This window comes from Nakaseomyces glabratus, chromosome M (assembly GCF_010111755.1).
Source record: "Nakaseomyces glabratus chromosome M, complete sequence".
Lineage (NCBI taxonomy): Eukaryota > Fungi > Ascomycota > Saccharomycetes > Saccharomycetales > Saccharomycetaceae > Nakaseomyces > Nakaseomyces glabratus.
The window spans coordinates 20,623-43,255 of NC_088963.1; the positions used below are offsets into that span (position 1 = coordinate 20,623).

General features: G+C 37.1%; 7 protein-coding genes across 7 annotated transcripts; 2 read left to right on the forward strand and 5 right to left on the reverse strand.

Moving 5' to 3' along the window:
* Positions 1-817: 817 nt before the first annotated feature.
* EPA12 lies at positions 818-3,580 on the reverse strand (the record flags this gene model as incomplete). The annotated part of the gene is made up of 1 exon (XM_449350.2): positions 818-3,580. One exon carries the CDS (start codon positions 3,578-3,580, stop codon positions 818-820), a length of 2,763 nt encoding a protein of 920 aa, XP_449350.2.
* Positions 3,581-11,214: 7,634 nt separating this feature from the next.
* On the forward strand, positions 11,215-12,867 carry CYN1 (amino acid permease; the record flags this gene model as incomplete). The annotated part of the gene is made up of 1 exon (XM_449351.1): positions 11,215-12,867. One exon carries the CDS (start codon positions 11,215-11,217, stop codon positions 12,865-12,867), a length of 1,653 nt encoding a protein of 550 aa, XP_449351.1.
* Positions 12,868-13,281: 414 nt separating this feature from the next.
* BAT2 (branched-chain-amino-acid transaminase BAT2) lies at positions 13,282-14,397 on the reverse strand (the record flags this gene model as incomplete). Its single annotated transcript, XM_449352.1, has 1 exon — positions 13,282-14,397. The coding sequence occupies one exon, from the start codon at positions 14,395-14,397 to the stop codon at positions 13,282-13,284; it is 1,116 nt and encodes a 371-aa protein (XP_449352.1).
* Positions 14,398-15,648: 1,251 nt separating this feature from the next.
* Positions 15,649-16,383, reverse strand: MGM101 (Mgm101p; the record flags this gene model as incomplete). Its single annotated transcript, XM_449353.1, has 1 exon — positions 15,649-16,383. One exon carries the CDS (start codon positions 16,381-16,383, stop codon positions 15,649-15,651), a length of 735 nt encoding a protein of 244 aa, XP_449353.1.
* Positions 16,384-17,312: 929 nt separating this feature from the next.
* On the forward strand, positions 17,313-19,610 carry PMT4 (dolichyl-phosphate-mannose-protein mannosyltransferase; the record flags this gene model as incomplete). Its single annotated transcript, XM_449354.1, has 1 exon — positions 17,313-19,610. The coding sequence occupies one exon, from the start codon at positions 17,313-17,315 to the stop codon at positions 19,608-19,610; it is 2,298 nt and encodes a 765-aa protein (XP_449354.1).
* A 193-nt stretch (positions 19,611-19,803) lies between these two features.
* GVI51_M00143 (uncharacterized protein) lies at positions 19,804-20,841 on the reverse strand (the record flags this gene model as incomplete). The annotated part of the gene is made up of 1 exon (XM_449355.1): positions 19,804-20,841. One exon carries the CDS (start codon positions 20,839-20,841, stop codon positions 19,804-19,806), a length of 1,038 nt encoding a protein of 345 aa, XP_449355.1.
* A 434-nt stretch (positions 20,842-21,275) lies between these two features.
* IPA1 (putative polyadenylation protein) lies at positions 21,276-22,349 on the reverse strand (the record flags this gene model as incomplete). Its single annotated transcript, XM_449356.1, has 1 exon — positions 21,276-22,349. One exon carries the CDS (start codon positions 22,347-22,349, stop codon positions 21,276-21,278), a length of 1,074 nt encoding a protein of 357 aa, XP_449356.1.
* Between the last annotated feature and the right edge of the window lie 284 nt (positions 22,350-22,633).

Here is a 22,633-nt window from a genome sequence, read left to right on the forward strand (position 1 = left end):
TTGCAAGTATTCTTGTTAGTGTAGCAAACTAAGCTTTGTGTTTGGAGAGATACTTCATTAGTCGCAATATGGTCGAGGCCTTTCTAGACACTATTGAACAGTCGCGTCATTTTTGTATAGTTAAATATAAAAAAAAAAAGTAGAGAACAATATCATCTATCAATTACTACCTATATTTATTAAGTTTTATGATCCTTTAATAAGTGGAATGTCAATGTAGGCCTCTAACATTTTGATCTTGATTCAAACTGCAGTGTTATGTCTTAAAAACTGTCATACTGAAGAAATGGAGTGCGAAAATTTCTACCAAAATACTGTCATTCTTGAAGAGATAGTAGTTGCTGGTAGTAGTGAGGCCAAATTGAGTTTAATCTACAAACTAGTCCATTCCACAAAATCTCATGATGTACACCTCTTAGGTGAATTTTGTATTTCAATATTTTTCGATATTGATTATTCTTCATTTTTTCGTGCTAGTAGGATAGTTATATCTTCAGCAGGATTAATCCAAACAGTCTAGCCCAATACTTATGACAAGATACTCATATTATAATACTGAATCAACTATAATATACATTTAAACATCAGTCTGTCCAGCAATTGTATAAACAGGCATATTTTACTTAATTTTTGAAAGTTTCATATGTTAGTAGAATTCACAACAATGGCATAAAAATTTATTACTATAAGTAAACGCATTGAATGTTTTTTTCGTCATCAAAATATTAAAACCGTATCTATCTAGAGAACGTTACCTAAAATATAATTAAAACTGCTTGCAGTAGAAAACGAATATTTGATGATATAGATGAAGTAACTAAACAAGAATATTGGCAATTGTAAATATTAAAAGCGCTGGAAATAAAAAGTAACTAACATTGAGACGATATGTTCCACCAAGGTACAAGCTATTCAAAGCATCCGACGCTGTTGGTTGTTGTACTAGTGTAGTGATTTGTAGTGATAAGCGTGGGGTAAAAAAAGCAGAAATAGTGGTGTAAGTATCATGCCGGCTTGTGGCGCTTCTAAAAATGGCATTTAGAGAGCGTGAATGATGCAATGATGAAAAATCGGACAGTAGCTTCGGAGTTGGACTTGGTTGAGGATTCGGTCTTGGACTTGGTTGAGGGTCAGGTCTTGGACTTGGTTGAGGGTCAGGTCTTGGACTTGGTTGAGGGTCAGGTCTTGGACTTGGTTGAGGGTCAGGTCTTGGACTTGGTTGAGGGTCAGGTCTTGGACTTGGTTGAGGGTCAGGTCTTGGACTTGGTTGAGGGTCCGGTCTTGGACTTGGTTGAGGGTCAGGTCTTGGACTTGGTTGAGGGTCAGGTCTTGGACTTGGTTGAGGGTCAGGTCTTGGACTTGGTTGAGGGTCAGGTCTTGGACTTGGTTGAGGGTCAGGTCTTGGACTTGGTTGAGGGTCCGGTCTTGGACTTGGTTGAGGGTCAGGTCTTGGACTTGGACTTGGACTTGGACTTGGACTTGGACTTGGACTTGGACTCAGTGATGAAGATGTTTCTATAGTTGAGCTATTCCAGTAAATGTGTGAGCGAGTAGAGCTTTTAGTCTTACTGAAAATTGGTACCATTGTTGAGGATATTAGTTTCGGGGTCGAGACCGACCTCAACTCAAAGGATGAAGAACTAGAGATAATACTTGACTCGATGTAGGAGCTACTGTCAGAGCTTGAAAACGGTGGTGTTTCACTACTATGATTGGTGGTGGTGGTAGTAATATTAAGAATTCGTGGCTCTGGGATATCTCCCGTGGGAGTAGAGGATTTTGGTATAGAACTCGAGTGGTTCGAAACTGTCGATGGCTTGATCACCGAGCTAGGCATCGAACTTGGTATCGAACTTGGCATCGAACTTGGCATCGAACTTGGTATCGAACTTGGTATCGAACTTGGCATCGAACTCGAGTGGTTCGAAACTGTCGATGGCTTGATCACCGAGCTAGGCATCGAACTTGGTATCGAACTTGGTATCGAACTTGGCATCGAACTCGAGTGGTTCGAAACTGTCGATGGCTTGATCACCGAGCTAGGCATCGAACTTGGCATCGAACTTGGTATCGAACTTGGCATCGAACTCGAGTGGTTCGAAACTGTCGATGGCTTGATCACCGAGCTAGGCATCGAACTTGGTATCGAACTTGGCATCGAACTTGGCATCGAACTTGGTATCGAACTTGGTATCGAACTTGGCATCGAACTTGGTATCGAACTTGGTATCGAACTCGAGTGGTTCGAAACTGTCGATGGCTTGATCACCGAGCTAGGCATCGAACTTGGTATCGAACTTGGCATCGAACTTGGTATCGAACTTGGCATCGAACTTGGTATCGAACTTGGCATCGAACTTGGCATCGAACTTGGTATCGAACTTGGCATCGAACTTGGTATCGAACTTGAGATAGTTGATATTACGACGCTTGAGCTGTGAATCAGAGCATGAGAACTACTGGGGACTCGGTGAGAGCTAGATGAATATTCTTGTGATGATGTTGGCAATGATGACGATGATGGTATAGGAGGGAGAGGAGGTGTTGATATACTAACACATTTTTCCGCTAATGGATCAAAGAAAAGACCAGAAGGGCAGTCCAGTCTTTTAGATGATGATGACGATGATGATGACCCATATATAGATTGACTAGAGCTACACGGGATACCGACATAATATATCGTTTTTATAATTGGTAACACTTCTTTCTCAGCTTGGATAGTAATATAATCTGTCTCTAGAACTGTTGATGATTTCACATCTGCACATTCACTTTCATAAGTTATCAGACCTGGGCATCCTTCAGAAGTATCATCAACCGAAAAAAAGTAATCTGAGAAATCTGTTATGCGCTCTGATCCATGTTCTGTTTTAAATGTAAGTCTCATCTGACCGTAGTAATCTCTGTTATTGAAAAAAAGTCTTAATGGATAGTATATCCCTTTATCTAAACGCACAGTAAGTTTGTTACGCACTATTCGCCTTCCCCAAATTGCCCAAGCTACATAGTTTCCAAAAGTATCAGCTGTTGAGTCTCTCCTACAACAGTCAAAAGCATTTCCAGCGCCAAAATTCATGAAGAGTAAATCGTCTGCAGATATATCGAATGTATGCAACCCTGTGACTTTTGGCTTAAAGTAGCCATAAAGAAGCATCGTAAAGTTTGTAGTTGTTATGGGTTCATTATAGTTAAAGTTTGGAGGTAAATAATCGGCTATTGGTGTGCATTGTCTTTTAGGGTGAAAGTTGAAATTGATATCGCCACTAACACCATCAACGCGGGCTATTAATTTGTTTTTTTTGTAACCCACCCTTGGAAAATTCGGATCAAGATAAGCAGGATCCCAGCATGGGTGAGAACCTTTCTTCCGATATGGATATGAATACAGTTCCATTGACAAACCCTTTTTAGGGTTTGTAATTTTTGGTGAACATCCTAATGGATATTTTGATGGATTACTTAAGAAGGAATCAAATATTTGTAGGGAATTATCAGGTTCGAGGATAGCAGCGCAACACCTGAGAAGGAGCAGCAAACAAAAAAGTATATTTGCAGTAAATGTTGTTTTGGAATACATCGCAATTTACTGGTCTCATAAATACCAATTTAAAATCAACACAATAGTAGCTATTGTTCTAACCTCACGCCATCTTCGACTTTGTTAACCATGGTTTAAATTTCTTCTTTTTATCGACATTTATATGTTATCCCTCAAACAATTTTATTTCACCATTATAATACTTTTCTTTTTTCTGTGGTACTTGGCGTTATAGCCACGGATTGTTTAGAGACTTATCAAATGAACTTGAGGAAACAAAAGTAATGCAGATTTGTTATACCAAAGCATGGTTTATCAACAAATTTATTTGAGAATAGCAGAGTAGAACCTGAAATTTTGAACTAGAAGTGCTACCAAGTACTCAGAGAAATGGTCAACAGAGAGAAAGAAGCGTTTACTAAGTCTGTCAATTTCCCATTCTGTATAAGTCGCAGTCTTCTGTATGGATATTAGCTAATTATGGCTTCAAACAATAGGCACATATCATATAGGTTATAAGGAATTTAAGGTTCTGTTACTTGGTCAATATTTTGACTGTGCTTATCATCAAGCACTTATTTCATACAAAGGAATAAGAATGAGACATTGACATCTTCTTATTTCTAAGTCCGATAACATGTTACCAATTCAACTGGAAAATGGCGTGGTTTAGTGACGTATGTCTAACATAAGACATACTCCTTTTTTAATTTATCACAATGTTTTTGAGCTGTATGGAAGAAAGCTTCAAATCGCTGAAAGTTCTTCTTCTCTTGTTTTGTGCTGCTGATTTTATGGTATGTAGTCTTTCATTGATTTTCAGCCCATATAAGAAATTTTCTAATAATTAGAGAGCATTTGTGAGACAAAATCAAAAATGGCATTTATTCATTTTTTTGATGATTTAGGTATTGAACTAGCTTTGGAAAGGTTTTTCTAACACAGTTACCAAAAGCGGTTTGAAGAAAAAGAAATTTTAAGTGCAAAGTGAGCCATGATGGGCCTGTTAGTGCTAGTAGAATTCACATTTTAATCAAACTAGAGCTAAAGAAAATGTTTTGATCTCGTAGCAGTAGGATCAGTTTGAGCAGAACAAAGTATCAATTTTTCATTTCTCACCATATGCATTAGGTAATTTTTTAATGAGCAGAACTCTGCAATTGTCATATAATTACAAAAGGTAGGGTGCATGTATCAAACAAATTAACTGCAAATTATATTACATGAAAATTTATTGTTCTCTTACAAATACAGGGAGTTTGGATGTCATGTTTTCATCATAAAGGTATGTTCCAATTATGACATAACTTTCTCCGCGATTTGTTCCGATAACTTATGGTTTTAAAAACGATAAGTAGTCATATATTTGTACTGTTCGATATTTCTTTCTTTTTATCACTAACGTTGAGCCGCTGGTTTTTACAACTGAAACTCTTTGGTCATTAATTAAAGAGAAATAAAAGTCCAAAGACTGTCGAGCCAAAAATAGAACAACTATAGAGGGTTTACGCCCCTCTTTCATAATGTCGATCCTAATCAACGTTAGTGCCAGCCTCTACAAGACATACGATAAGCTCTACACTTAATCCTGTGCTCTACAATAATTTGCCCTACTTGTTACCATTGGACTCGACTGGGTACCCAGTGACAGGGTTATGATGTAGCGTAGAACTGAAAAGATTCAGCCACAGCAAAAAGGTTCGAGAAATTTCAAACACCCAGTAAAAGATGTCAAAAAGGCTTTTTGATGTCTTATCAAAATTTTAGAATGGTGCGAAAATCACCATTAAATTTCTGCCAAAAAAAAATAAAAGAAAGAAAAGAAAAGAAAAGAAAAGAGTAACACCATTTCTTAACTTCTTGTGGCATTGTATCAACCATATATCGGGCATTTTAGCTTGTGTTCCAATTTCTCTAACAATTAACTTGTAGTTGATTCTAGTACACAAAAAACATTGCCCTAATAGTGTTAGATAAGCTACTTTTATGATAACACAAAAAAAAATTGTTCTTCAAACTGCCGGTTTAGATAAGACGATGTGAATCTAATAATGGATTCATGATCTTGTTGAGAATTAGAATAACTCACATAATTCCAAATGAGACAAATGAATTCGTTGAACGTAAGATATCTGTCGCTTAACATAGTTTCGGCCTTCACGCCACCATCATAAAAAGTCAGGTGATATATATTAGATTCAACTATAGGCCTCTGAGAAACTCCTTTGATATTAATACCCTGATGTTATACCATATAGTTCGCTAATGTGATTGCCTATCATTGAATTATATGCAGTTGGATAATATTCATCTACCATCTCTTTCTATTATCAAGTTGAATTTCGCCTTAACAATTAGCGTTTCGGTGTGAGCAGTTCAGCTGCTGTGAGTGATCTCAAGGATTAGAGAAAAAATTCCTTGCTATTGATTGCTAAATATCGTCTTGGTAGAGCAGTGTAAGTGTTATTCAATAAAAGCCACAGCTATGTTGTAACCATGAAGATTAATGGTTCCTGAAATAACAGTTATGTACCCATAGTTGACTATGTCAGCTTGCCATTCTTATGTTGGACCAGAAAAACCTTGACTTTGTAACATATTTTATCCTAAATATCTTTGATTAAAACCTAGCAAGCAAATTGAGTTACGGTCACAGCAGTCTTCCTTTTTCCCATTAAATGTAGATTTTGATATTTCAGGAGATAGCCTCAATGCTGTCCTCAATAATATCAAATAAAGTTATAATAATTGATAATAATGTTGCTTTAAGGAAAATGATATACTTGGCGATTTTGCTTGCAACGTTAATATAATCAGCAACATTATTTACTTCACTCACTTACCGCTCATTGTCCTGTTTCTAAAAGGGACGTGTAATACTGGATTGTATAATGGCTTGGTCATATATATATATATTCGGGACTCCAAGTATTGTCAGCCATATTATCCGAAAAGCAAAAACGATAGATTCAGCTACATTATTTGTAAGGAAGGAATTCAATACTGTGTGCTGAACGTATAGTTTTAGAACTAAAGAATTTAGTGATTATGCTGGTTTTCATCAGGTCATGTAGCATCCCTGATAAACCTCTAGAAAGATAATAGCATGGCAAATAAATGCAATAGAAGACCCTAGGTAATTGGCCGTAATGGATAGATACAGGGTTGGTATAGGTAGTGTAAATCATCGAGAATGCTAACAGTGAAACAATTGCTACTATTGAATTGTTTAATCACTTTAGGTAATATCAAATCACATTTTATAAATACCGTTGAAAATATGAGACAATGCTCATATTATTCTCCACAGGGTTTTTACGCAAAACATTAAAGGAAAAAGTATTGTTGCCTTCAACAAGTGCAATGAATTATATGTGGGGCCACAAATATTTCGTGAGAGACGTCAACTCCTTATAATTGAAAAAGGGGAGAAATGTAAGCATGTAAGAGATGGTGTTTTGCATTGTTCACAGAAATAGTTTTAGATGGAGACAGTATCAATCAGATAAGGTGCACTGTCTAATTCTTGCATGTATAATCGGAATTTACCAAGAACAGCACAGTAGACCCATTATATCAACAATTTGAACCTGCATTTGCTGTGAAAGATCCTAAGGTTTAAATTCGCGGATTACTGAACAATAAGTAATTGCATCCTTTATCTGGTATTAGTTTAATAATTACTGTGTGTACGATAGTAGAAAAATTGGCTGGAATATCTAAGAGCAAAAAATATCTGAACACAATGCCATATAGGATAATATTCTTATATCACAAAACATGCCGAAATATTCTGATACAGCGCCTATTAGGTCGTTAGTATTTATTTATGAATCGGCTGAGAACTCCCTTACTTACCAAATTTAAATACACAAAAAAAGGAACATATGTAAAAACTGTATTGAAAAAAGCTAAATATATGTATTCGTATTTTTGACTCCAACTTGTTAACTTAGTGCTCTTACATCTTTAGTAGCTACCCCAGGGAGTTACTCGTCTAGAAGTGAAATAATCTGAATATGATACTAAATAAGTATATATTTAATAGATATTGTTTGCTAGATAATATTGACAAAACACTGTTGGGTAAATTGTAATTAGGAAAGGTATCTCTGGAAGTTGTTTGTTCTTACTATGCCTTCTTATGTGCCCTCGTGTATTTGGTATACTAGACTCTATTTAGACGGTCTACTGTCATTTATGTAATTCTACGATACGATAATGCTATTTGGTCTCAACGCACATTTTGAAAAGATGTAAGATTTGTTCTACACAGTTCTCCAAGCATTGACAAGAAATGGAGTAAAGGAAAGTTTGAGGTTTGTGTAATATAAGTTCATGTCGATTTTATTGTTAATCATACCTGCATTGTCCAGATCATTATATTAGGTCAAAATTTTGATTCGTTTGTTAAAAACAACTTGCAAATTCTTATAGGAGTTAAATCTGTATCAGTACAAGGTAGCTGTATTTAATTTTGTAAGATTCGCTTGAGTGTACTAGCTTAGGTTTTATTTTCATCATATAATGACCATCCTAATTTTTCCTAATATAACTTTTAAGGTAATTACAGAATATTTATTGAAACCAAGTATTAAGGAATCAAATTGAAACATGGTTGGTTGGTGGGGACTAGATACTGCCGAATAAAGCTATACAATACCTAAAAAAAAAATGGCCCTGGTATCTCAAGATGTAAGCGAAAGTGGGAAAATGAATATCCATGAAGTCTAAAGTGGTGCCACTTATGTTAAGTCTTACATACATGGAACAATGGATAGTTCGTCTCCAATAGCAAGCATTATATATCTACACAAGTGTGAATTCAAAATCTGTATATGGTAAACATACTTAGTGAGACAATGTACTGGACTTCCGTGAGTTTGTAGTCAGATACCGAACGTAATTGGTCGTTTTTATAGAATGTCTAATAACAGGTCTCCAAAACATACATAGCAATCGTTACTATGAAATATATTTAATAATTCATTTCTTGTTGCAGTATTCGCAATTATCTGAGTTTGATAGTAATTCTCTCTAAAATGTTGCTCCTATTAATTGCAAATGGTGAAAGTATTTGATCGTATTGTCTTCATAATAGTTTATCGCTATTTCAAATGAACATCCCCAAATACCCATATAGTGTGAATTATTGTCCAAGGGCTGGACAAAGTCCAACAGAACTAAAGCACGTTTTGAGTCTCTAACCCTCAAGTTCGAGTACCGTGGGTATGAAAGCGGACGTAAAAAAAAATTCGGAATCGCTATTATTTGATGTAAATTGCAATGAACACCAAACTGAAAACATTTGCCGCGTAATATGATGTCATGAAGTCTTGGCCATTGTTAATATTGACAACCAGAAAGAAGCACATAGGCTTTCCGCAATATATAGCTAGATACGTAGATGTACGGCACCTTCCTAATTGGGAAATGAAGGAATTCTACTGATGTAAGTTGGTTCAAGTGCTATTGTGTACGAGGGGGTTGTTCAGGGCTATTGTGGCGCTGTTGCTATAGACTTAAAAAACGGACACCGTATGCGTCTACTCAGTCAGTATTAAGTGTTTGCCTTACTATCATCTTCTACTCGGACAAGCACGCACAAAGGGTGGTCATAGGCTTGAAGGAGACGTCCATACATTTGGTGAGAATAGAGGTGTTCTTGGTTATACATAACTTATTGATATTAGCTATGACTGTTGCAATTTTCTCTATTTATATGAAGTTGCCATCATGAGCAAGAGTATACCACCAATATGACATGCTGGTTTGGCTTACTGGCATTACCTCCTCATCGAAGTAGGACGGAGAACTGGAAAACCAAACTGTGGTGTGTTTTGAGAAAATGGGGGGGTAGATAATTCGTGTAGAGTGTTATATAAGGCGTAATAGTCGTTTGCACCTAGGCAGTTTCAGAAGCACTGGAACGGCGAGTCATCACCATTACAGAAACAAGGCGAGTCGCCGCATCAGATCACGCGGAATTCACTCCTTTTTTTTCCATTTCGCCCAGATATGCCACACGGAAATCTTCTACGATCGATACCAAAATGCTATATTCCATTCCTTTTCCAGTAAGTAAAGAGAAAAATTGTGTCAAAAACAAAAAAAAAAAAGAACTGAAAGGTACTTGATGAAATATGTGAATTCTGATGTCGCTACAGGAAACTTCTGTAAATCGTGCCAAAACATGGGGGGGAAACGCAAGTTTCACAGTTTTTTTTTGTCTTTTCCTCCATTACTTTCTGTTAGAAAGGTTGGCGGACTCTCATTAGACAGCACAGCAATAGCCGTGGGTCACAGTCCAGCTCCATTCCTACTTCATATCTATTAGCTCCCCCTCCTCCAGGGGCCACTCTACAACTATGATGCAAAGCATTGAGTACCAGAGTGCAGAGTAAACTGTGGAGGAGCCGTGCAAACAACCTCTCAGAACGGGGAAGAGAAGTAGGAATGATGTAGTGCTGCATCCGATCTGGGGAAGCACAGTAATTGATGGAACCCTTTCTGTTTGTGTAAGCTAATAGATGAATTCATACACAGAGATAATCTGTACACCTGAAGCCTAAAGCTATGAAGGCCGCAAGAAAGAATACAATTCAATACTTGAATTGCTCTCAGAAAGTTACGTATCCATTTGTTTTCTGCTGTTTCTGCTTGTTACTGCTGGCAGTTGTCATTGTTCTTTGTTTCTTCAATTTGCACGGCGACGTGCATTTTGTGAACACAGAAAAATGCAACTGTGGGGGATCCGTTCTCGTAGCGCGCGGAGTGGAGGAGTGGAGGAGGGGGGGAGAGTACTAGAGGTCTTAACCTCCTGGCATTTGATTAAGGGTCCAGCAGCTTCTTCCCTGTTGTCTAAGAGTAATCTACGGATCTTGATTTTAGCAGTATCAGGGAAGAGTAAATCAAAAGGAGTGGTCCTTTGTTTCTTTTTCATTTTCTATTCCACGTTCGCACTGTGCTTGTCAGCGTTTCAGCAACCAAATTTTAAGAGAGTCGATGAGTCCATGAAAAGAAAGTACAATTCAAAGCAAAAAAATATTGCGATAGAAGCTTTCCTACAGTGTGTAATAGATTATAGGATGAGCAAAGAGGGACTGTGTTTCCGTACTGTAAAGAAAAAAAAAAAGCAATAGTCAAGAAATAAGTTAGAATGGGGAGGCTATATGGGAGCAAGGACAACCTAACAGTTCTGAAATAAATAATAGATTTTGCGTTACGGTTAATAGATTGATGGCACATCGGAAATCAAATACAGCTCTTGAGCTGTAATGTTTCTTTGGTCCTGTGAGTGTGTGGTCTTTAGTAATGCTATCTTTTTTTTTAATTTGAAAAAATCGGTTAAAGTGGTGGTGTGGGGACGATTTGAGTTAGTGCCACTGGAAATACTGTGGCATTAAGTAATGAACATTCTACTTTTAATAATACTTTTTTCTCTCTAGCTATCTCTCCCATCATTTTTACAATATAATATAAAGGAAGTATATATCTTTAGCGAAATGATAAGATGAGTTTATGTACAATCTTCATGAAGATTTCTAACTTACAAACAAGTCAGTAATAAGATAGAGGTATCATTTCACTAGAAACACACAACCGCTTAACACCAAAGATAAAAACTAACAAAGAAAAAAAAAATTCATATTTTCATTAACACATAATACAGCATGAGTTCGTCTATATCAGACCGGGAGGCTGTTAAAGTCGACTCTGGCAAGCAAGAAATATATGAAGTGAGCAGCTCGCTAGACATCGATGAGTTGAGGTCTGATTTTGATCCGGAGCAAAATATTCGTGAAGATTTGACCAGAGCATTAAGTCCCAGGCACATTAACATGATATCTATTGCAGGCATTATCGGGACAGGTCTATATTTATCTACTGCGAAGTCCTTGCATAATGGTGGTCCAGCTTCGTTGTTTATGAATTATACAATTATAGGTGGTGTAGTATATTTGACTATGTTATGTCTGGGGGAAATGTCGACATTCATGCCTATCAGCGGTTCGTTTTGTTCATATGCACGCAAATTTGGCTCAGAATCCTTCGCATGTGCATTGATGTGGAATTATTGGTTTAATGACGCTGTCTCTGTGGCAAGTGACTTAACTGCATTACAGCTGGTCTTGGATTACTGGCATACCGCTGATCACCATTTCCCATACTGGGGTGCTTCCCTTATATTCTGGTTTTTTGTCTTATTCTTAAACGTTATCCATGTTAGAATTTATGGGGAAGCAGAATATTGGTTAGCTATGTTAAAAGTTATTGCCATTGTTATCTTTTTCATTATGTCTATTATTGTGAACGTTGGTAAGAATCCCCAACATGAGTACATTGGTTTCAAGAATTGGACACATGGCGAGGCTCCTTTTGTTAATGGTTTCAAGGGTTTTGCATCATTATTTGTTAGCGCCTGTTTTGCTTATGGTGGTACTGAATCAATCACTTTAACTGGTGGTGAAGCTAGTAATCCTGTTAGAAATACGCCAAAGATTGTAAAAACTGTCTTCTGGAGAATATTGATATTCTACGTTTTATCCACATTTTTCATTGGTATGAATATTCCATATGACTACCCAGGTTTATCTACTAAATCTGTCATGACTTCTCCTTTTACTCTTGTGTTCCAAATGGCAGGTACTCGTGGGGCTGGTTCCTTTATGAACGCTGTCATTTTAACAAGTGTTATTAGCGCATGTAATCATGCACTATTTGCAGGTAGTAGAATTATGTACAACATGGCTTTGGATGGGTACTTGCCAAAGAAAATTGTTGGACGTACTAATAGATATAAGGCGCCATATGTTGCTGTGTTGATCACTTGGGCTGTCGGTGGTTTGTGCCTGGGTGCCAGTTTTATAGGTGCGGGTACTCTATGGACCTGGTTACAAAACATTGTTGGTGTTTCAAACCAAATTGCATGGTTATGTATTGGTATTACATCAATCAGATTCAGAAAAGGTCTTGAAGTTCAAGGAAAAACCGACTTACTGCAGTTCAAGAACTGGACATATCCCTTTGGTCCTTATTTCCTTGTAATTTTCACTGTTTTCATCATCCTTATTCAAGGTTGGCAAGCATTTGATCCATGGAGCGTTACAGATTTTTTCTCTGTTTATTTGGAGCTCTTCGTTTTTCCATTTGTCTATATTATATGGTGGTTATGGAAGAGAGATTGGTTTGTTAAGTATGAAGATATGGACTTTGTGACTGATAGATATATCCCAACCAAGGAAATTGTGGAACTTAACGAAAGACTAGACAACCTAAAAGGTTGGAAGAAGGTGAGACAAATCTTTAGTGACTACATCGCCTAAAATGCTGACTTTTTTTCTAAACAATATTTCATTACTGTTCTTCTGCACTTGTAATAATAATACGTATAATACATAATTTTTTATCTAGGGCATTAATTTATATGGCATTAAAATATTCCGTTTTCTCATCTCATCTAAAACTTTAAAAATTTATATGACCTTCTTTACCACAAAGATGACGGGAACTATGTAATTGGTTCCATAATAATTTAATGTTGTTCAAAGGTTCTGTCATCGTGAAGATCGTATTGGTGAACTGGAGATAATTTTATGCGTATTGATATCTTTTGTCTTACTAAAAGATAATAGTTATGATATTAATTATGTAGATAAAATCATAAATATGAAAGCTGGATCCCTTGAAATTCACGAATTAGAGATCATCCCACTTCAGCACCTACAAAGATCTCGTAATTAATTAATGTCTGCAACAATTCTTAACCAGTTATCAAGTTCTACTTTACCATATTGGATATCCATCATCCATGATGCTATTTGTTTTGTAAGTGGTCCGCTTTGTTCTCCAGGAATCAAAGGAACATTGATAATAGTGTCTTTCCATCCAATCTCCTTGATAGGGGAAACAATAGCTGCTGTACCACTTCCAAATGCCTCTAATAATTCACCTTTATGAGCCTTTTCTTGGACCTCATGAATAGTGAAATATCTTTCATTAATCTCCCATTCATTAGGATCCAAATACTTTCTAGCAAGAGTTAAGATGGAGTCTCTAGTAACACCTTCCAAAATAGTTCCATCTAATGGCGCAGTGACCAATTCTTTCTTACCGGTTTCCTTACAATTAAATGCAAAAAATGCGTTCATTGTACCAACTTCCGTGACATAGTGCTCCGGACCAAATAACCACAAATTTTGCTGGAAACCCTTAGCGGCAGCCTGCGTCTGGGGTAATACACAAGGAGCATAATTAGCGCCCAGTTTTTTGTCACCGACGCCACCTGGCCATGCTCTTGTTGCATAGTCTGTAGCATCCAAGCGAACTGCCTTAAATCCAGTTTTATAATAAGGGCCAACAGGAGAACAAATGACAAAAAGTAGGGCTCTGTCTGGCTCTTTTACACCAAGGCCTTCAGATGTACCGATCAAAGTGGGTCTAATATAGAGAGAGTATCCCTCACCTTCAGGAATCAAGTGCTTATCTAATTCGATCAGCTTCCCGATCAGTTTGATCAATTCTTCCCCGTCAAATGTTGGCAGGCAAATTCTTGCTGCAGACTTGTTCATTCTTTCCATGTTTTTTTCAGGTCTGAACATTGCAATTTTACCATCCTTTGTTCTGTATGCTTTCATACCTTCAAACAGCTCGAAGGCATAATGGAATACAATTGATGAAGGATCAAGACATAATTTGCCATATGGTTTGATCTCCGGAGCGTCCCAACCATTCTCAGAGGTCCATTCAATGGTCAGCATATGATCGGTAAAAGTCTTACCAAAGACTAGCTGGTCATTTGGCTTTCTTTCACTTGGAGTGGAAACTTTTGTGATCTTCAACCTTGATGCGTCCATATTTTATTTCAAATCTCTATAATCAGTAGAATCCTATACTTTGGTCAATTCTGTTCTGACTTTCAGAGCAATAAGATTGTCTATGATATTTTCTAGAAATGGTTGGTTATCTCTACAGCCCTATAATCAAATCATCTCTTATGTAGAACACATATGTGTCATTATATATAAAAATCGGAGACAAGTCATAGATTAGGAGTTCTTAATTTGTAGTTCATGATTGGTTGAGCATACTAGTAACTGGCTGTTGGCATGTTTAAAAAAGTAGAAAAATGTAGGTAGAATAGAGTTTTGATTTCAAAGAAAACAATAACAAACCTAGGATGGCATAGATAAGATAACAATTACTTTAAAGAGAAAAGTGGCCTCAACATTCCTAGCAGAAAGTTAGTAAAAAATGTTAATAAATCTGTCCCTGTCAAGAACTGTCCAACCGCATGAATGAGGAACGTTCTTTGATGTTCTTGATGATGTCAGAGTCTACAAATGTCACTATCGATTGATCAAGAACTCAAATAGAACTGGAAAAAATATTTCGGATTACAGTGGGATTCCACTTGAAAAAAAAAGCACAAGTATATGTTTTGCAGTGTACTTGTAGAACACTAGGACTATCAACCTATAAATTGGTTATGGCCCGTATTTTACAACAGTAAAGTGGGATGCAACTTGGCAAAGCAAAAGGCTTCAAGCCCTCACGGCTACTACAAATGGGTTTGTAGGTCTTATTTCTCCGCAGTATCCTGCCTGCATTCTCCAATAATTTGGCGATCTGCAAGACTTTACTTTATTCTGATGCTAGGAAGAGCATCGCAAAGGAAATGAATTCAAGACAGCTGAAAATAATCTGTTTGCTGAATTTATTGCTTTGGCGTGGATTCAAGCTACAAGCATTAATTGATACATATTTAAAAAAGAATTATTATGCCCAAGATAATACAATGGGAGGACATTAATGTCCGATTTTTTTGAGCAGCATCTGTATGTGCATATCAAAATTCAAAATTTGAACTGTAACAGCAGAAACACTTCTTTTATCTGATTAGAAGGGATTGATATCTTTGGCTTCAAATGTATTAAGCGGCGTCTACCACATTTTCATCAATGTATCAGAGTGGACTAAATTATTAAAAATGGTAGAGTGATATGGGTAAAAACGGGTTCTACTTTTTTGTGTATAGTCTAGAAAAATTTATAAATAGCATTTTAGGTTAAAATTTTCAGCTGCGGATGCTGTGAGGTGTGGAAAGGTTATGCTTTGTAAGGATACTCAACTGATCTATCCTTTCTTATCCATATTTTCTTTTTTTTTGATGTTGCAATATGTGTCACGAATTTCTCCACACAGTGCTCAGTCTTGAACCTCTTGATAAATACAGGATCCCATAGCTCTGAACCGATACCTAGATCCTTGCAGCACCTCATTAGAGCATTACTCTTGCACCCTTCTGTGGCTGTGGGTATTCCTGTCTCCGAGAAATAATCCTGTTCACCACGTGAAACGCTTACCAACTGGCCGTGGCATACTAATCCGTATTCTCGTGTCACTAGTTTTGATGTTACGATGGTTTGGGACCTGGGCACAAGACCCCAACCACCAGCTCCGAAGGCCCTATTCAATATGCGTCTGTACTTGATCTCTGGGAGATATATCAGCCCGTCGGGTTTGATTTCTATGTCTGTTGGTTCCAAAGGTAACGCGAGTGCTTTTTGTACAGTGGCATCAAACGGTTTACTGCCAAGACCATGCCATGAAGTGTACCAATCGATCGAGCCCATAGAAGTGATACCATTTTCGTTACCATTTGTTGACTCCAGAAACTTCCCGTTAAGTGCCAAAGCTGCTTCTGTTGGCTTGACAGATCTCAGTGGCTTAGCAGTGGTTTGAAACGTGCCAGCCGTCCCACTCGCTATGTTAGAGTTCCACCTCCGGGCCAGGAACAACGCCCTGCTGCCATGCCCACTAAATTTCAAAAGCCTTTGCATCAATATAGGTTGCTTGTAGCGACTAATTTATAGACTATATGCTCCAAACTCAGATTCTTGTTAAGCACTACGAGGGGTTTGTTTTGACTTGATTATATACAGCTTAAACAGTACCACTAGCTGCGATGCGATATAGTACATACGATGGTTCCAAGTTGGCAGGTCTTTTTTTCAGCAGCAGATGAGAAAAAAAGTGTAAAGCAAGATTTCCAGTACACGAACGCACAGTGGTCATGGGAAACGTTTCTGTGAACCAAGAATTGATCGACATCAGGGTCAAGCTGATGGAGAAGGTTACACAAAGTGCGTACGTAGCGCAACGTTGCGTTTCTGAAAATAAATACATCATAAGCACAGTCTAAGAGACATTATACGGATAATTTTTACCATACCATGTAGCATGTATGTAAACGAGCGTTCTCCTCGAAAGAGTATTGCAACCATGCGTTGACATCTTGTCCTCTTGTAAAGTAACCACAAGGACATTGAGTTTCGCTGTTTACCTGTCCTTTGAACTGAATATTTTCCGGGTAAACAGCCTTTTTCTTTGGACCCTTAAATGTATGAAATATTGGCACAATCTTCGCTTTTGGCAGTTGAAGGGAAAAAAGAGAATGAAAGACGGTGAAGGCAGAGGAGTGACTTTGACGGGCAAAAATCCCAATGATTTGCAAAAGTTGCTTCTACTGGACAAGAAAACAAATATAAAGCACAAGATTTTCCAGAAAAGCTTCAGTATTGCTCAATTGGCTTGGTGTTTATTTATGTCTTATCGTGTAGACATTGATTGTGCTTAATAACGCTGTCACTGATTTCACATTTTCAAGTTCCCTTTATATCTACTTTTTTTTTTCACTTTCTTTAGAACTCGACTATAGAGAGCAACTGGAAGACAACAATCAGTTTTGGAAGAAGAAAAACACCAAATAATGGCAGTTACCAAGCGGTCTCCTGGAACTAAGAAATTTGGCTCAAGCGCCTCTAAGGAGTCCTCAGTGGATGTGGACGATGTATCTTTGAAATACAACAAAGGCGTTGCTGCCACAGAGCAACTCGCTCAGAATTGGTTGCTGAACCCTAAACCGGACTCTGATAATAGTTACAGGCTTGGTTTTTACTTAGTCACAGCCATTGCTTTTGCAGTGAGATTCTATAAGATTTACTATCCTCGTGAAGTGGTCTTCGATGAAGTACACTTCGGAAAGTTTGCTTCCTATTATTTGGAGAGGACATTCTTTTTCGATGTTCATCCTCCTTTGGCTAAGATGATGATTGCTTTCATCGGTTGGCTATGTAACTACGACGGCTCCTTCAAGTTTGAAGAAATCGGATTGAGTTACGACAAGCACCCTGCACCTTTCTTAGCGTACCGTTCATTTAATGCTTTACTGGGCACTTTGACTGTATCTATCATGTTTGAATCTATGAAGGAATTGAACTTTAAGGCCATAACCTGCTTCCTTGCATCAATGCTAGTCGCTATTGACAACGCCCATGTAACCGAGACTAGATTGATTTTATTGGATGCCATTTTGTTAATTTCGGTTGCTGCAACTGTTTACTCTTACATTAGATTCTATAAACTACAGTTGAAAGAACCATTTTCTTGGAACTGGTACATTTGGTTGTACTTGACTGGTTTCTCCTTGTCCTGTGTTATCTCGACTAAATATATTGGTGTGATGACGTATGCAGCTATCGGGATTCCTGTGGTGGTTAACTTGTGGCAATTGTTGGATATTAACGCAAAACTTTCAATCAGGATGTTGATCAAACATATAGGTAGAAGATTGAACGGGTTGATTCTTATCCCATTCATTATTTACCTCTTTTGGTTTTACGTCCACTTTGCCATTTTGAATGTTTCGGGACCCGGTGACGTTTTCATGTCTTCTGAGTTTCAAGATACTCTTCATGACTCTGAAGCTACAAAGCTATCTAAAGAAGTTCAATTCTTCGATATCGTTACCTTTGAGAATCAAGACACAGGTGCTTTCCTACATTCGCACCTTGCTCGTTACCCATTACGTTATGAGGATGATAGAGTCTCCTCCCAGGGACAACAGGTTACATGTTATACGCATGAAGACGTTAATAATCAATGGGAAATTCTTCCAGTTGCAGACAAGGCCAAAGGTGATAATATAAGATTTGGTGATGAATTTAGATTGAGACATGTTGGAACTGACTCTTATTTGTTAGCTCATGATGTTGCATCTCCACTTTACCCCACAAATGAGGAAATTACTACAGTTCACAAAGACGATGCCTTGGGAGCAAGAGCAAACTCTACCATTTTTAGATTTCAACCAATTAACAAGAAAGATGAGGGTCATATCATAAAATCAAAAAACGCAGTCTTACGTATAATTCATAAAGAGACTGTCGTAGCTCTATGGTCTCACAATGATGAGCTTCTACCTGATTGGGGTTTCGGACAACAAGAAGTCAATGGTAATAAGAAAATGACGGACTCTGGTAACGCCTGGACAATCGACAGTATCATGAATCTAGATGAAAAGAGAAGTGCTTATGCTCCTAAAGAAATCAAGAGCATGCCTTTCTTTAACAAATGGTTAGAACTACAAAAGTTAATGTTCGAGCAGAATAATAAACTGACGTCTGAGCATCCTTTTGCTTCCCAGCCCGAATCATGGCCCGGAAGTATGTCTGGTGTTTCATTCTGGACTAAAAATGAAGAGAGGCGCCAAATTTACTTCATTGGTAACATTATTGGTTTCTGGTTCCAGGTTATTAGTTTCGCTGTTTATGTAGGAATAATCATTGCTGATCAAATTACAAGACAACGTGGTTACTTTGCCTTGAACAAGGTTACCAGGGAAAAACTATATGGTCCATTAGCGTACCTATTCTGTGGTTGGGCTTGTCATTATTTCCCATTCTTTTTGATGGGTCGTCAGAAGTTTCTGCATCACTATTTGCCAGCACATTTGATTGCAGCACTATTTGCCGCGGGTCTGTGGGAAACCGTTTTTAGTAGATGTAAATCTGACGACCCATACAAAGATGAGGAAAAGCCAGGTGTTAGTTTTGAGAAATACCCAGCTATTTACACTGCTGCTTATATTACATTTAACATCACTGTTCTGGCAGCTTTGGTTTGGTGTTTTGTATTCTTTTCTCCTCTGATTTACGCTACTCCACTAAGTGCTAGAGAAGTAATCAAGAGAAAATGGTTAGATATTTCATTGAGTTTTGCTAAATAAAACAACTGAATTCAGGTTGTCTCCATCTTATATAAATATGGAAACTATATCTCTTTTTAAAATTAATCTTTCTAAAAGTAAAGGGACAAAATATTATGTTCTGAAATTATTAACTGGCTCCTCTAAATGAAAGTTTTCTATGTGCCGTACTTCAAAGGCGTATGTTGTTTTTAGGCTTTGATATATTAAGTATTTAGTTTAGCGTAGGAAATGGAAAACTCCTATGCATTCTATTGATGATTTTCAAGTAATTAGGTTCGTTTTCTGCATTGATATATCCATATCTGATTAGGAATTCAAGCATAATGAGCCCACAGTTTGGCTTGAATTCATTATTAACTAAGGCATCTATGGTTTGCTGTAAATCCAGTAAATTGAAACTGTCGACCTCCCCATCATTAGGTGAGGGTTTCATATTGGAGTCAAATCTCAAATCATATATATATTCTACCTCTCCAACAATAGCGGATGATTCGTTATAGAAGTTATCCCTAATATTTCCTTTTGGAAAGTAAAAGTATGAAACAACACCTCCTGCCCTAATATTCTTTTGAATTGACTCTTTATCAAGATTCGCTTCTTCTATACTCTCTTTATACAGAGTCTCTTCAATACCATAAGGATAACCCAATCCTCCCGCAATTACATTATCTAGAAGATATGGCCAAGTAGGTTTATCTTTTGAGCGTCGTGGAATCCAAAACTTTATCTCTTGGGTGTGTTCATCGAACATGTAACCGTTAACATGTACACCGTATGTAATAATACCTAAAACACCAGAGAGAGCTCTCTCCACCAAAACATATGGCTTCTTACCTACCCACACAGCATATTTTTCATTTCTCCAACCTTTCACTCCTTGCAACTTTGATTTATCTCGTAATTTTAACCCTAACTCATCCAATCTAGTATTTCTGCTATCAAAATCTAAGTTATACTTAAACTGTAGTATATTTTCAGCTTCCTTTATTTCAAACAATTCTAGCAATTCTTCGTTTGCAACCCTTTGTATTTCTTCTAGAATTCCACGATTAACAAATCCGACTTTGACACCGTCATGAGTAGTCATATAGAAAACATTTTTCCTAAATTGCTCATTGAGTTCAAAATCTGAAGGCAATGAATCAACTCTATCAATCACTTCAACAAAACTAAAACCCTCTCTATTATCCTCAGTTGTTCTTACTAGAATTTGCCTCCCAGTAGCGCTATCCGTTTCCACTTTTACCATTATTCCTTGATCTCTCTAAAATCAAATGGATTAATAAAATTGATAATGAAATTAAACAAAAAAAGTCAACCTTTCTAAACAGGATTATTGGCTGCTCTTTATCTGATATAAGACTTAGGTTTTCTTAAATTTCAATAATTATTTGGAGATAGAGACGCATTCCTATATATATTATAATCAAACTATCGCAATGCTTTTAAAAACTCAAAATGTCCTTTTTGCATATGGCCTAAAACGGAAAAATCTTGAATTCCGTTTGAAGACTCTACAGTGGATGTAGATAAGGAATTGAAGTTGTTAAATTATCGTTGTCAGAGTTTAAGCAACACAAGCAGGTATATAAAGAGTTGATCGTGTATATAACTATAATGAGTTTAATAGGTTAGTTGTTTGCCATGAAGGGATACTGTTATCGATTCAGTTTGTGGCAATGGTTATATGGGATTAGTATCCTCAATAGACATATAGGATACTTTCCAACCATTAAACATCTTGAGATTTTCAGGTATCAGTTCATGAATTTTGGTCAGTTGCTGTAAAAAACTATCTAATAGATCATCAGATAATTGTATGTCTTCCATACTAGATGGAGGTCGATCCCACGAATCCTTATATAATAGCTTGTATGCTCTTTGAACAAGTTCATTCCCTGTATAAGCAACGCTACAATCATACGCAAGAACCCAAATAAAAATCGGCTTTTGACCCCCAGTTTTAAGGGCAAAATATCTGGTGGAGTTGAACTTAAGTAAGCTGAGTATTCTTGCCAGCACCACAAGGTAGCCCGGGTAATCTTCCGATAGTTCCTTGAAAGTGTCTTGCAGTTGCAAGTTCTGTTTCTCGAGGACTAGAATTTCGGAACCCTCCTTATACCCAAGCGTAGATCTGCAATTACTACAATCAACACTTCCATCCGTTTGAACAACCACCTTCCTGTCAATAGTTGACCCAATAGTTTGAAAATAAGTATTGCCGACTAAAACTTCATTTAGACGGGGTTTTAACTCTTTATAATAATCGTACGGTTTTGCATCCGTTTTTGACTCTCCTATAGTTGGTTTGTGGCAATGCCAATAATCCATGAATTCTGCCCAGAATTCAGATGGCATCTCTGAGATTTTCTTAATATTTACTTCAGAATCCAAAACTACAAGTTTGCAGTTATTACAGGCTATCTGAAAACCCTGCATTTTCTTAAAACGCTCGATATTCCATTTGTCATCTGGTAAATCCACCAGCGAGATTCTATTTGTCAATGCCTGAGTTTTACGTTTTAGTCTAACATAGCCACAACTTGTTTCACTCAGATGTATGTGCCCATTTTTTTCATCATATAAATTGTCTAAATTCAATCCTTTCAATCTTATAGAGGTTTTATAGCTATCGTTTATAACTCTTAGCTCAAGAGTTGATCTGTTTGTTGATATAGAATAACTAACATTATTCAGAGCTTCAACAGCTATTAACGTGACACCAACATTTTCTAGTTCTTCAACCAGATATTTCATTAGTTTGGTGTAAAAATGGTATTATCTAGCTTGCCATTCCTTAATTAATAATCTATATTTGACCTGATTCCAACGAACTTCTTAACTAATGTTAAGTTTTATCTAAAGGAAGCTCATCGCCTTTTATTATTTTTTTTTTCATTAAAGGGTCTCTTGGTAGAAACGACGCCAAATTTATTAAAAGCTAAATACAGAATAAATTGTAAGCAGAGAGAACAAACAGTCAGTTATTTTGAAACTGCAGCTCAGTCGATCTAATAGGTTAGTTGAACAGATAAGTTACT